This window comes from Anomaloglossus baeobatrachus, chromosome 5 (genome assembly GCF_048569485.1).
Source record: "Anomaloglossus baeobatrachus isolate aAnoBae1 chromosome 5, aAnoBae1.hap1, whole genome shotgun sequence".
In the NCBI taxonomy this organism is placed as follows: Eukaryota; Metazoa; Chordata; class Amphibia; order Anura; family Aromobatidae; genus Anomaloglossus; species Anomaloglossus baeobatrachus.
Window position 1 is genome coordinate 373563113 of NC_134357.1, and position 13975 is coordinate 373577087.

At 43.8% G+C, this 13975-nt stretch overlaps 1 protein-coding gene across 1 annotated transcript in view; it reads right to left on the minus strand.

The window, feature by feature from the left end:
• Positions 1-2140: 2140 nt before the first annotated feature.
• NAGLU (N-acetyl-alpha-glucosaminidase) overlaps positions 2141-13975 on the minus strand; it is a 77787-nt gene continuing 65952 nt past the window's right edge. The window contains exons 4-6 of the mRNA XM_075347621.1: positions 9578-9663; positions 6237-6493; positions 2141-3513 (exon numbers count right to left, since the gene is read on the minus strand). Of these exons, the coding sequence (XP_075203736.1) occupies positions 2303-3513; positions 6237-6493; positions 9578-9663 (1554 nt within the window). The 3' untranslated portion in view covers positions 2141-2302. The remainder of the gene's footprint in view (positions 3514-6236; positions 6494-9577; positions 9664-13975) is intronic.

Sequence of the window (13975 nt, forward strand, 5' to 3'; positions counted from 1 at the left end):
CATTTCCTTCTTCAAAATGTTCATTGTATGCAGGAGAGCAGACAGCTGCAGAACTAGTGTATGCAGGAGAGCAGACAGCAGCTGCAGAACTACAAGGCTCAGCATCCTCCATCCAGGACTGTATGCAGGAGTTTTTTGCCCAAAAAGAAAAAAAAAATGACATGGGCTTTGCTATATTTTTGAATGCTAGCCAGGTACAGCAGGCAGGTACAGGCTGCCCCCAATCCGCACCTGCCTATTTATACCCGGCTGAGAATCAAAAATATAGGGAAGCCCTTTTTTTTTTTTATTTCATGAATTTCAAGAAATAATTAAAAAAAAAAAAATGACATAGGCTTCGCCCAATTTTTTAGTCCAGCCAGGTACAACTAGGCAGCTGGGGATTGGAATCCGCAGTGCACAGTGCACATGCTTTCTGGGATCCCCCACTGCGAATTGCAGTCCGCAGCCACCCCAGAAAATGGCGCTTTCAAAGAAGCGCCATCTTCTGGCGCTGTATCCAACTCTTTCAGCTGCCCTGATGCCGGGTGGCTCACTGGGTAATAATGGAGTTAGGGCTAGCTGTATATTATCAGCTGGCCCTAAGCCCGAAATTCATGGTGTCACGCCAATATTAGACATGGCCACCATGAATTTCTAGTAATGATAAAAAAAAACCACAACACAGACAAATATTTTTATTAGAAATAAAACACAACACAATTAGTGACTCCATCTTTATTGAAATAAAGAACCCCACTCCGCAGTAATCCTGGGTCAAGGGTCCCGCGCCGTCCAATCCGGATCCAATATCATCTGATCGGTTTGCTGGAAGGCAAAGCGATCAGATGATGTGTCAGGTTCTAGGGGCTGAAGCACATCACACATCAGCTGATTGTATAAAAGCCGATTATACAATCAGCTGAAGCATCAGTGCAAAAAAAAAAATAAATACTCACGTCTGTGCTGATTACCGGCAGCTCCTGCAGCGATCAGATGAGAGTCTGATCCTGTCCGATCGCTGCAGGAGCTGCGGGTAATCAGCTGATGAAGTCCCCTGATGGCAGGATCAGCTGATAGCCGGCCGGGCGCGAAAAAGCCGGCGACACCGCGAAAATTACGATCAGCTGATGCGTCAGGTGACTGCATCAGGTGATCCACCTCCAGGTCCTGCAAGCTTCGTACGTGCCCCGGGGAGACTGCACACAGCCAGAGCGGCGGTACCGGGAGGAGATGGGAGTGGGCATGGCACCGGGACCCTGCAGACAGGTGAGTATATATGACATTTTTTTTTTTCTACTGTGCACTTTTATTTTCGCCGCTGCCTCTACCTCCCGCCCAGACATGGCGCCGCACGGAGCTGACATGGCACCGGGCGGGTTGTGGACGCAACGGTGACGGTACCGGGAGGATTCATGCTTCTGTGTTTACCAACAGAAGGAATCCTCTTCCTGTACACGTCACTTTACTGCACACCCCTTGCGTTTATAGCTGCGTTTTTAGTCATAGAAACGCAGCTATATGCGTTTTTCATTGCGTTGTTGAACATCTCATTGAACTCAATGGGTGAAAAACGCAGTGAAAAACGCAGAAATAATTGACATGCTGCATTTTTGTGGTCACCACAAAAACGCAACTACAAAAAAACGCTGTGTGCAGACAGCACTTCTGAAAACCCATAGACATTGCTGGGGAAGCAATGTCACTGCGTTTTCAGCACAAAAACGCGGTAAAAAACGCCGCTAAAAACGCAGCAAAAACGCCTAGTGCGCACAAGGCCTTAACCTCGGAAACTGCAGTCATAATACAGAAGTTTTATTCTCACTGCAGTTTGTTCTTGAAATGCTAGGGGCCCCCAAGAGGGTGAAAGCCCTGGGTAGTTGCCCAGTTTGCCCTCCCCTAGCCACCAGGGCATAATAATACTTAGAGCTACTGGCATTACCAGCTTGAAAGCCACATGTTACTATTTAGCCATTGGTTGAGGACTCTGATATAGTGGCAGTATAACAACAATATAAAAATATTTGATTCTGTATCAAACTACATTAGTGTTTCTACCTGATAGATAGAACTCATGTACAGTTTGGTATCTCTATTGTCCCACAAAAAACCTTAGAAGTAGAAATATTGTGATTAAAAATATTCATTTTTTATTAACCTTCATATCGTGAAGAGCAATGCTGATACAGCAAATGTATATATGAATTTTATATACATTTTAGAATTGTAATTCATATTTACGACTAAAGGAAAGTGAAATTAAAGTACAAAATTTATTTTAGAAATTTGTGTTACCTCTTATAAACCACAATGTCCCATAATTTTAGATTACATCATTTACCTTTACTGCTTTTGGATAATACTTTATAAAAATGTTTTTCACAATATCTATTGTGTCCCCAGTAGGAGTTGAACTATATTTCTTGCTATTGTAAATGAATGCCTTCTCTACACTGAATACAGCCTGATTGAACTTTTCTTGGTGAAAGGGTTGATCAGTATTCAGACTTTCAATTAGGCACCAAAGAAATAGACTCCAGCGTTCAGAATAATAGTCCTGCACTAGTCCACCAAATTGTTTGTTGGCATAGTCCAAAATGTTGCCAGTTGGACCCCATAGAGTGATCTGATTACGAGCATTCATGTCATAAAGAGAAGCCTCTTCTGGAGTTACTGCCACTTTTCTGGCATCTTTCAACCATCTGCCAAGCAAGAACTGAGATTGGCTGGAAAGAAGATTATCAAGGTCAGGGAGAAGATCGTAAACCAATACACCACCTGCAGCCATAAGATTTTCTAGATCTTCAATCTCATAAAATGTTTTGATATCTATATAATATTGAGTTACCAACTGCTGCACAGCTTCTCTAGTTACATCCACCAGATCATAAAGAAACGTAGCACTCTTTGAAAGGGAGGGAGCAGCAAGATACATTAACTTCCAAGCTTCAAAGAGGTAACTTTGATTGTAGCAGACTTCTGTGTTCATTCTAAGAGATGGTCTTCTTACTAGGGGGGCGTGATTATGGTCTTTCCAATTTTGGGTACAGTTGTAGACACTTTTAAGGAGAAGCTGCCATGCGGTCAGAGCATTGGGGTTCTTCTGCCCATAACGCCTAGTGGAATAATCCAAGATCCACTCAGTAAGGTTAAGGGGCTTGGATCTCCAACCAATCTCGTTCATCAGTTCATATATCATGTCATTCTGTTCAATCCCTTCTGGAGTCAGTCCTGTCCCAACCATGGTGGAGCCATTGAATGACATAGCCTCAAAGGGCCCAGAGTTGACAGACTTAACATTTCCATATAAGCCATGGTTGCCACCAAAGTTGTGCAACATGCACCAAATGAATGGTTGCCCAAAGAAAGACTTAGTTGACTGATAAACAGGTGAAGTCTCTGCAAACAAGTCAAGGACAATTATTTTGCCAATGGGTGCTCCGTGAAGTAGTGCACGAATCTGTGCTGACTTCCAGAATGAAGGATTGTTAACAAACAACCAGCCCTGCATTAACCAGATTGCTCCAGGATCCACTAAAACAGATAAAAATAAAAAGATTAGTTGAAGATATATAAACACTTTAGGCTACCACATACATTAGTTAGCTACTGGTCGAAGGATCATTTGCTCCATCACATATCACTCCTGACTCTTTCAGTTACATAAATAATTGGCTGAGCGAAATATTCACAAGTTTTCAATGGGGAGAGTGGAGAAAGCCAGATAACTCTGACAGCAGCTTATCTACTGAATAGGAGAATGGTCAGGAGAGTAAAAATCAAACTGCCTGACTCTTATCTATCCGGACATCATGTGTCAGGGAAGGTCGGGAGGGAGGCCCCCCATACCCATTAGACCTTTGCTTTCTGGAGGCGGACACCCAGACGCAGTCTACTACGTCCAGGTGTCCACCTCAAAAAAGCATACACTCCCAAAAAATGGTGCATGACAGAGCACACGGTGACTCCATCTGCACCATTATAGTCAGTGGCCCCCGTCGGGGCATATGTCCGAATCCCATTTTCTGGGGTGTTTGGACGGAGGTCCCTACGGGACCACTGAATGGAGAGCTGAACACAATGTGAAAGAGGCCTAACAGATTAAATCACCATGCAAATAACAATGTGGTCCAATAGGTCTTGCCCCCGGGATTAAAGGGAAGCTGGCAGTAGATCTCTCTCTAATGAGTCAATGATGGCACCTAATAGTACACTTAAAAACATTTAAAAACCAACTTTTTTGGCACTGGTCAACTTTGCCCAGAAAATAAACTTTTGGGGCTCAATTAATGCAACATTTTTCAAAAGAATTCTAACATAAAACTGCTTGCAATGTTGCAAAATGTTTGTGCAACTCCAAGTCAAAAATGTTAAGTGGGCAGTCCCAAGCCAAGCAAGTGCTCCGGCTGTCATCACTGAAGTCTCCACTACTCATCCTCCTGGGTGTTGATTGACTGAAATTCAGTCTGGACATATTAAAGTTATACAGTGCAGACAATGTCAAGTAACTTGAAGGAGGAAGCTTTGGGTAGGGTTTATTGACAATATCCATAGCACTTGCTGAAGATGCCCTGAGGAGGTCATATAGAAACGGTTTCTATATATGATTTTCAAGATATGTATTTGTAAGTAGAATAGCGTCTATTTTGCAGAGAGATGAGACCTTAAGGAATTCATGATATGAAAATTTGAATATTCTCTAGGCACCTCGGAATTTCTAGATAAGTGCAAAGCCTTATTGTTGTAAATATTGAGGAAAAAAATCTCTATTGACTATTTCCTGGTGTCCTATAACCAGGACTATAGGGTTTTTTAGGGCCAGCTGCCAAGGAATGGGAGCACCGGAAAAATAAGGGTGTACTCCATTGCCAGGCAGGAGTGAGACGGTTGAGGGATAGCCCACACTGGAAAATATTGTAAATGTGTATCTATCATATGTACCGGGTGCCAGAGATCTAGGTGGTCTTTTTCACTATAGAGACTCTTTTTTTGGTTATTGTTTGAGAGGGAAAGAGAAGGGATACACAAGGGCGAGCCGCCGAGGAATGGGGGCATCGGTCAAGTAAGGATGCATTCCATTGACAGGCAGGGGAAGTCCTTGTGAGGGTAAGATTAAGGACATGATTATATTTCTATTTGTCCCCCTCTAGCATTAATGCTTTTCCTAAGAGTATTGTATTTCATCTACCTTACACCTCTCAACTGTCTGAAGTAAAGTGATTTAGACACCTTCTAAAACTTTCACTTTATATGTATTGTTGTTTGTTTGTCTTGGTTTGAGGATTTTTTTTAATGTATATGAATAAAGAAATAAATTTTAATATGTCATTGAAAGGAAGTTGATATTTATTTTAGTATCAAGAGATTCAGTAAAACTTGTATTTCATTCATAGAAATCTCTGGCGTCCTGTAGGTGTCCAGTAGGCGATCAACTCCAGTGATTGAAAGTCTTCCCCATATGACATATGCATGCTAAGATAGCTGTCAATCACTGGGTAGGACTGCCCACTGGACTAGCATCTATATAAACAACAGGGATTTCAATTAATAAAATACAAGTTATACTGCATCTTTTCCAACACAACTATCATTCTACTCATTGTCTATTTCCCTATACTATGCTGTCTAGAGACCATCCAACAGGTCAGGTTCTCTTAAATGTGAAGAGTGTTTTTTTCTGTATTTACTAAATTCGAGGGAAGGGGGAATCTGTCCTGTTTTTCAACTCTCAAATATAGCACCCTAAAAGAGTTGAATAACTACAATAGGCCTTATAGGTGACATATAAGATAACAGGTTCCCTTGATGCAGGAAGGGGTTGTCCAGGCTTCTAATATTACTGCCCTATCCTAAATATGGTTCATCAACTATAATTATCATGTTGGTGGTTGTTTGACACCAGCACCCTCACAAATCAGCGATTTTCAGCTGTAGAGGTGAAAATAGTGAATGGAAATGATACAGGAGAGTTTACTGTCTGTCCATCTAACTGAAATTAATAGGAGCTAAGTTACAGAACCTGAAACTGGCCATTATTACACATTGAATAGTGCTGTGCTGTATCAGCTCAATTAATCATTTACATCCAGTGATGGTGCCATCTGTCAGACACCCACTATCAAATATAGATAACCCATCCCAAGGATCGGTCATCAATATGATAACTCTGGACATTCCCATTATTGTTTTTCATTCCTGAGTACTAAACAACATAAAAAAAAATGAACAATTTACTAGTTAGTAGGTTACACACATACCATTAACCATGGACTTAAAGATGGCACTGCTGATTGCAGACAAATAGACAGGATCAGAACAGGTTGGGGTCATCTCGTTGAATGTGTCTGCATTGTAAATATGATCCGTTCCAAATTCCCGAATTAACTCAGTCATAAAAAGCCCTCCAATCTTCTGGAAAAGTGGATCCTCTGGGTCAAGTAGATAACTGCATGAGTATGTACAATTGAAGTTGCTCCATCCACCAAGTCTTGTCACATTGATTTTAGGAAATATTCTGTAAGAATAACAGTAAAATGAGGAACTTGAACCCATATAGATTTGAATGCAGTAAGGTTATGTGCGCATGTTGCCTTTTTTCCCTGCGTTTTGGCTTCGTGTTAATTTGCACCGGGTCAATGACAAAATGCATGTGTTGTGCTTCCCCAGCAAAGTCTATGAAAGTCAGAAATTTCCATGTACACGTTGCTTTTTTAAGCAGCATTTTGTTTGTCAAGTATATATCAAAATCGTTGCCTAATAAAAGCAGCATGTCACTTCTTTATTGTGTTTTGTTTGCATTTTCCATCCATTGAAATGAATGAGCTGTATCAAAACGCAACCAAAATGTTTAGCTGTACGTTTGCACTGCGTTTTGGTTACATTTTGGATGCGTTCTTGTCAACAAAAACGCAGGTCTTTCTGTCTCTCTCTCTTGGTCTCTCTTTCTCTCTGTCTCTCTCTCTCTTTCGGTCTCTCTCTCTGTCGGTCAGTCTCTCCCTCTCCCTTTCTCCTTCCTTGATACTCACCGATCACTGGTGCGGCGCTGCACGGCTGTTACACTGCTCCCCCGCCCACCGGCGCCTATGATTGGTTGCAGTCTGATGCGCCCCCATGCTGAGTGAGAGCAGTCAGACTGCAACCTATCACAGCTGCGGGTGGGCGGGTCTATATCGTGCAGTACAATAAATAAATAATAAAAAAACCCGACGTACTGCCCCCTTGATTGATACCCAGCCAAGATAAAGCCTCACAGCTTCTGGTTGGTATTCTCAGATTGGGGAGGCCTATCGTTTTTAGGCTGCCCCTCAGCCTAAAAATATCAGCCAGCAGCTGCCCGGAATTGCCGCATCCATTTGATGCGACAGTCCCTGGACCTGGACCTTACCCGGCTCTTCCCGAATTGCCCTGGTGCAGTGGCATCGGGGTAATAAGGAGTTAATGGCAGCCCATATATTGCCACTAAGACCTAGGTTAATCATGGCAGGCGTCTATGAGACACCCCCCGTGATTAACCTGTTAGTGAAAGTAAATAAACACATACACCCAAAAAATCCTTTATTTGGAATAAAAGACAAAAAAACGCCCTCTTTCACCACTTTATTAATCCCTAAACACCCCTCCAGGTCCGACGTAATCTACACGAGGTCCCACAACACTTTCAGCTCTGCTACATCGGAAGCTGACAGCAAGCGGCCATAGAGCATGACCGCTAGCTGTGAGCTCCACGCAGCAACTGAAGTGAGTCGCACTATCAGCTGTGACGTCATTCAGGTTACTCGCAGCCACAGCTAGAGTCATCCACCTGTGACAGCAAGTCGCCTGAGTGACTGAAGTGAGCCGCGTGATCAGCGGTGCCCTCACTCAGATGATTTGCAGTCACGGGTGAGTCCTTCACCTGTAACCGCAAATCAAGCCGCGACACAGAGACAGATCAGCGTGATGACCATGAAGTCGGGTGAAGCTCTGACGTCACAGCTGTGGGGCCCCGCACTACTGCCTGTGTCCTGGCACTGACCTCAGAGGTTCATCAGAGTTCATAACAGCACACAGAGGCAGAGCAGTGCAATGACAATAAAGTCGGGTGAAGCTCTGACGTCACAGGTGCGGCCCCGCACTACTGCCTGTGTCGTGGCTCTGACCTCAGAAGTTCACCTGAGTTCACGCTCATCACATGGCTCTGTCTCTGTCTGCGGGCAGTCATTCTTTCTATTTTTTCTATCTATCCCTCTATGTATTCTACCTATCTATGGAAAAAAAGTTCCAGGGCAGCACTCAGGGATGAACGGTGCTCAGGTCTATGGAAGGCATCCACAATCAAAATTGAAGAAAAAGACCGGCACTCTTCTACCTATCTATCACATCCTATCCTATCATATTCTGTTTCTCCTTTAAAAATGTACTGTCCAAAATGCAGCCCAAATGCAGAGAAAACCCCCAAAAAACCGCAGGAAAAACGCATTGAAAATGCATGCGTTTTTACTGCGTTTTTTTTTCTCAAACGCAGTGTTTACAGTTGTCAAAGTTTGCCAGAGGGTGCATTTTTTTTTTGTCAAATCTAGAATGCAACATGCGGACATACCCTAAGAGTGCAAAAACTGCAAACAAAAAGGAAAGGGAACCAGAACTCAGAATTGGACATAGATGACATAGTATTGTGAAACATAAGTTATGCCTGGACCAGCTGAATAACAGGCAGACCTTCCCAGTGTGTAGAGCCTTATCAAAGCCAAATAGGGCAGGCCTTAATGACACGACAAGATGAATGGGCTACTGGAATAGATGGGGGGCAAAGCATTTCACAATAGGGCACCCCTGGGGATGGCCACATTACATAGTTCATGCCTTGTAGGGTCAACTCCAATGGGGCTTCTGGGAAGGTGGAGATAGTCCTACATTTATAGGTTCCAAAGGCATGTCCTTGTGAGTTAAAGTAGAAATTTAAATTAGCGTCTTTTCGATGGTTAGGTTGAGTGTGTGAAGTTTAAAGTCTGATTTTGTTATACTGTCTTGTAAATCACAGGTATAGAGAAAACATGTCAGGGGTAGTGGCCCGTTTGCTAGCCAGAAAAGGGTCCTACAGTAATACCATGGTTTGCAGAAAGTTTGTATTACATGGATTTTCCTCTTTTGGGGATGTATTTTTATTTCTATGCATGTTTTTAGGACTTAAATTTGTTTTTACACTTGGGCTTACAATTATAAATTATGCACTGATTGCCCTCTATATCCAGTGTTCCACTGCTTTTTGCTGGATGCAGAATGAGTTAACTGAGACTACATCAGAGAGTCTAACAAGAGAATATGTAATTCTTGTAACCTCTTTTTCTGAGCTCCTCTCAGCTGATTTATGGCCACATATCACATCACAGTTGAATGGCTTTGTCAGGCTCTTTGTTTTCCTGTCCAAATGGTGCAGAACATGTAATAAAATTCAATTAAAAAATTATTTTTAGCCCGAAATACATGCATATAAGAAGAAAAAGACCCCAAAAGTGGATAACACCTCTAATTCTATTGGTTATTATATCATGTCATTTGGCTATATTGTTGAATCGTGTGTAGCCTAGAATGCTCAAACAACAGATGCATAATGAATTACCTTAGTAGACCTTGTGGGATATGTCCAGCAAATGCAGGCAGCACGGTGATCATTCCGAGAGATCTCATCCGCTCTACAATCTTGCTCTAAGATTAAACATGAAATATTATTATTATTTATTATAGCGCCATTTATTCCATGGCGCTTTACAAGTGAGAGAGGGTATACGTACAACAATCATTAACAGTACAAAACAGACTGGTATAGGAGGAGAGAGGACCCTGCCCGCGAGGGCTCACAGTCTACAGGGGTAAATACATTTAACATCAGGTTCAGTTACACTCAGAGGGTTATCACCATCTGATAAAGTCATGGCATATAATTATGATAAATGATGTCATTACTTTATGGTCAAGGGGATCCAACCTGTGTGACCCCCACTAGCGCTGCTTTAGGCCATGTGCGCACGTTGCATCCTGTACCTTGCAGATAAAAACACATCCTCTGGCAGAATTTGTCAATGTCAAATTTCTTTGTGACCACAAAAACGCAGGAAAAATGCATGCGTTTTTCTTGCGTTTTGACCGCGTTTTACATGCTTTTTCATTGCTTAAAATGGGATGCGTTTTCAATACAAAGACACTACTAAATAAAGTTTGAACATTGAAACACTAGAAAAAAAAAAATTAAACATCCTTTAAATCAAACATTATAATGATATTTTTCATAAAAGATTATTGAGATTTAATATTTATGTTAAAAATAAATTTATCTTATTGTTTGACTTTTTTAAAGTCGGGCTGCATGTGTGGGCAAAAGGAAACCTCTTGACCTCACTTTAATGCTAAAAACGCATGCTTAAATTTTGACAAAAAAAAAGCATGCGCTTAGCATAAAAAAAGATGTAAAACGCTTGAATTTTGATTTAGGATGCGTTTTGATAATTTTTATTGAGTTCAATGTTAGTAAAACGCAGCCAAAATGGCAAAAACAATTTACATGTTGCTTCTTCAAACGCAGAGATTTTGACAAATTTTTGACACAAAAAACGCAGCGTTTTTAAAAGCAGCGTGCGCACAAGAAAGCCCTATTTCCCATAGGCTTTGCCTGGAAATCAAAACGCTTGCAATTTTGCATTAAAACGCTGCAGCTCAAAACGCTGCGGAAACGCAAGAAAAAACGCAACGTGCGCACATGGCCTTAGTGTTATGGCCTCTTCATTTTTCTCTCTGAACAGCAGTGTCTCAAACAAGCACAGGCCTTTAAAGAGGACTCATTTATTCTCAATCACAAAGTGATGACATAGCCTGACAATATGTCATCACCTTATTAGAGGAGAAGGACCCTACATAGCATTCTACTCCAGTATGCTTCATTTAGTTAGACTGTCTGATTGCAGGTGTCAGCACAATCGTAGCGCCCATTTGGATAAGCCAATTACTGCCTATAAACAAGTCACGATCAACAATGTACAAGTGGATTGACTCTTATTTATAGCACCATTTACACTGGTATACAAAACATAAAAAAGGCGCCTGAAGGGTTAAGGTACCGTCACACTAAGCGACGCTCCAGCGATCCCACCAGCAACCTGACCTGGCAGGGATCGCTGGAGCGTCGCTACACGGGTTGCTGGTGAGCTGTCACCCAGGCAGATCTCACCAGCAACCAGTGACCAACCCCCAGCCAGCAGCGACGCGTGGAAGCGATGCTGCGCTTGGTAACTAAGGTAAATATCAGGTAACCAACCCGATATTTACCTTGGTTACCAGCGCACACCGCTTAGTGCTGGCTCCCTGCACACCTAGCCATAGTACACATCGGGTTAATTACCCGATGTATACTCCGGCTGCGTGTGCAGAGAGCAGGGAGTCGGCACAGGCAGTGTGAGAGCGGCGGACGCTGGTAACGAAGGTAAATATCGGGTAACCAAGGTAAGGGCTTCTTGGTTACCCGCTGTTTACCGTGGTTACCAGCGTCCGCAGAAGCCGGCTCCCTGCTGCCTGCACATTCAGTTGTTGCTCTCTCGCTGTCACACACAGCGATGTGTGCTTCACAGCGGGAGAGCAACATCTAAAAAATGGTCCAAGACATTCAGCAACAACCAGCGACCTCACAGCAGGGGCCAGGTTGTTGCTGGATGTCACACACAGCGACATCACTAGCAACATCGCTGCTACGTCACAAAAGTCGTGCCTCAGCAGCGATGTTGCTAGCGATGTTGCTTAGTGTGACGTGGCCTTTAGTCGCAACAGGGCCAGTTGTGGACTGCCCTTGTAAGAGCTGTGGGGTAAGAAAAGGGTCAGTATAATCCCATACAGGGAGAGCGACTGGACCTCCACCACCGCCCTAGCATGCTGGTATATGGACCACAGCACATAGGAGAGATTGACTGCTCCCGAAGAACAAGGAATATGGTGAGATCGCTCCACTTTTGAATGGTATATGTATGTATTATCGACACAGTGTATATATGGGTACATCTGACTCGCCCACTCCAGGGCTATGGGACACCCGGTGCCGGGCCGGACTAGTCCGGGGGACGTCAGTGGTGGCTGGGCCCGACTCCGTACCCTGGTGAGGTCAATTAATATGGCTTCAGTGTTTTGGGGGGTGATTAAAGTTTATATTTGTCGTGATGCCACCTGTGGTTTGCGGCTATTAAGCCGCCGCTGCTGTATGGGGCCTCCGGCGCTGATGGAATGGCAGCTTGGATGGTCCTGCTCCCAACAGGTGGAGCGGTACCCCGGGGCACAGTTGGTGCTTGTAAGTGTCTATGCAGTGATGGAAGTCTATGAAGATGAAATAACAGAGGCAACACCAAGGGTGCAATTTCAAGATGTTTACTCACAGTTCCTGGTAAGTGCACACTGGTGCCTCTGGACTGCTGAGACCCAGTGTCAGGGACCTCCGCCGATCCTGGGTAGATCTGGGCGTAAAAGCCGGTGCACCCCTCTATGTGTTGCTTTCTTCAGCTGTCTCCTTAAGCCTTGCCCTTGTTGGCTGAACCTGGTTCGGCCTCCACTACAGCCTCCGGGCCAAGGGCTTGCCTGTCGGTAATTTACCCCCTTTCTAGAGGTTCTGCTGTGGGCTGTGGCCCGGGGAGCTTGCAGCTTTCCCTGGGCCTCGGTTTTTACTTTTGGAGATGACTTTTCCTCCTCCAGTGTCTAGGGACCGTCCCCTGTGTGCAGCTTGATCCCTCCACCGAATCTTCTTATTGTGGAACAGGCCACGAGCCTGAAAGCTATCTGTGGCCCTGGAATCCCTTCTTTTCTCTACTTGGTGTCACCTGGACCCTCTGTGTCCCAGGGTCTTCGCCAGGAAGCGTCACTTTCTTCTCTTGCTCCTGACTGACTAGAGCACTACTCTTCTCTCTCTTCTGCCTCCCGCAGAACTCCTTCCTTCTCCTTCACTTCCACTTCGTCTCTCTCTCTCTGCCTCCTGCAGACTTCCTCACTCCCCTCCTCCCTGAGTTAAACTGAAACTCTCTCTCTTGACCTTCCTTACTACTCTGCTCTCAGGCGGCTCCTCCCACCCACCCAGTTGCTAAGCTACCAACCTATGGGAGCAGGGATGGGTCTTACGGCCCCTCCCAGCATGCAGCATGGGAGGGTTGCTGCCACTGTCCCTGGTCCCTGTGTGTACCTAACAATGGGTGTAGTGTGAATTTGCCTGTGGACTGGCGTTCACCCCTTTCCTTACCCAGGATGGGACATCACACCTCTGGCTGGGGTGCAATGTCTCTGTGGCGACGGAAGCCTCAGGGGCGCCACACATCAATGCCATTAGTGCTATAGAGGACCCTTTTCTATCCTGTATATGTGCTCCTGACTATAGAGCACTGACAGATGATTGTATGGTTTTCCATGGGTGCTGGCACATATTGGAACTATTGTGTGCAGAATCGTTATGATTAGTATTGTTTGCATCTTTTTAAAACCCTCCTGTAGGAGAATATATATCTAAAAAAATGTGTGTGTATTGATACAAAAGCTGTGCATGCACGAGTCATCCACGGGTGCATGCACATATTGGAACGATTGTGCACAGATATGATTTGATTAATATAAGACGGCATTGCACATACGGGTTACCATAGGTGCATGCATATATTGGAACTGCTGTGTGCAGATATACTGTGGTTGATATAATAATGCATAATCCTGAACCCTTTATGTAAGAGAACTTTTATCTTCTGAATTGAGTGCTCTTTGATACATCCGATGTGCACACACGGGTGGGATATGCTGCAAATACTGGATGCTGCATATACTGGTTGGATTGTGAATAATTATTGAGTAGATATCTGTATATTATACCTATGGGTGCATACACATATTGGAACTATTCTGCATAGATGTGCCATGACATATTAATTTGCATATTTTCGGGAACAATTTCTTAATCCACTAACTAGTTGTATGTCTGGTGATTCTTGATACTTTTTGTGGTATACAC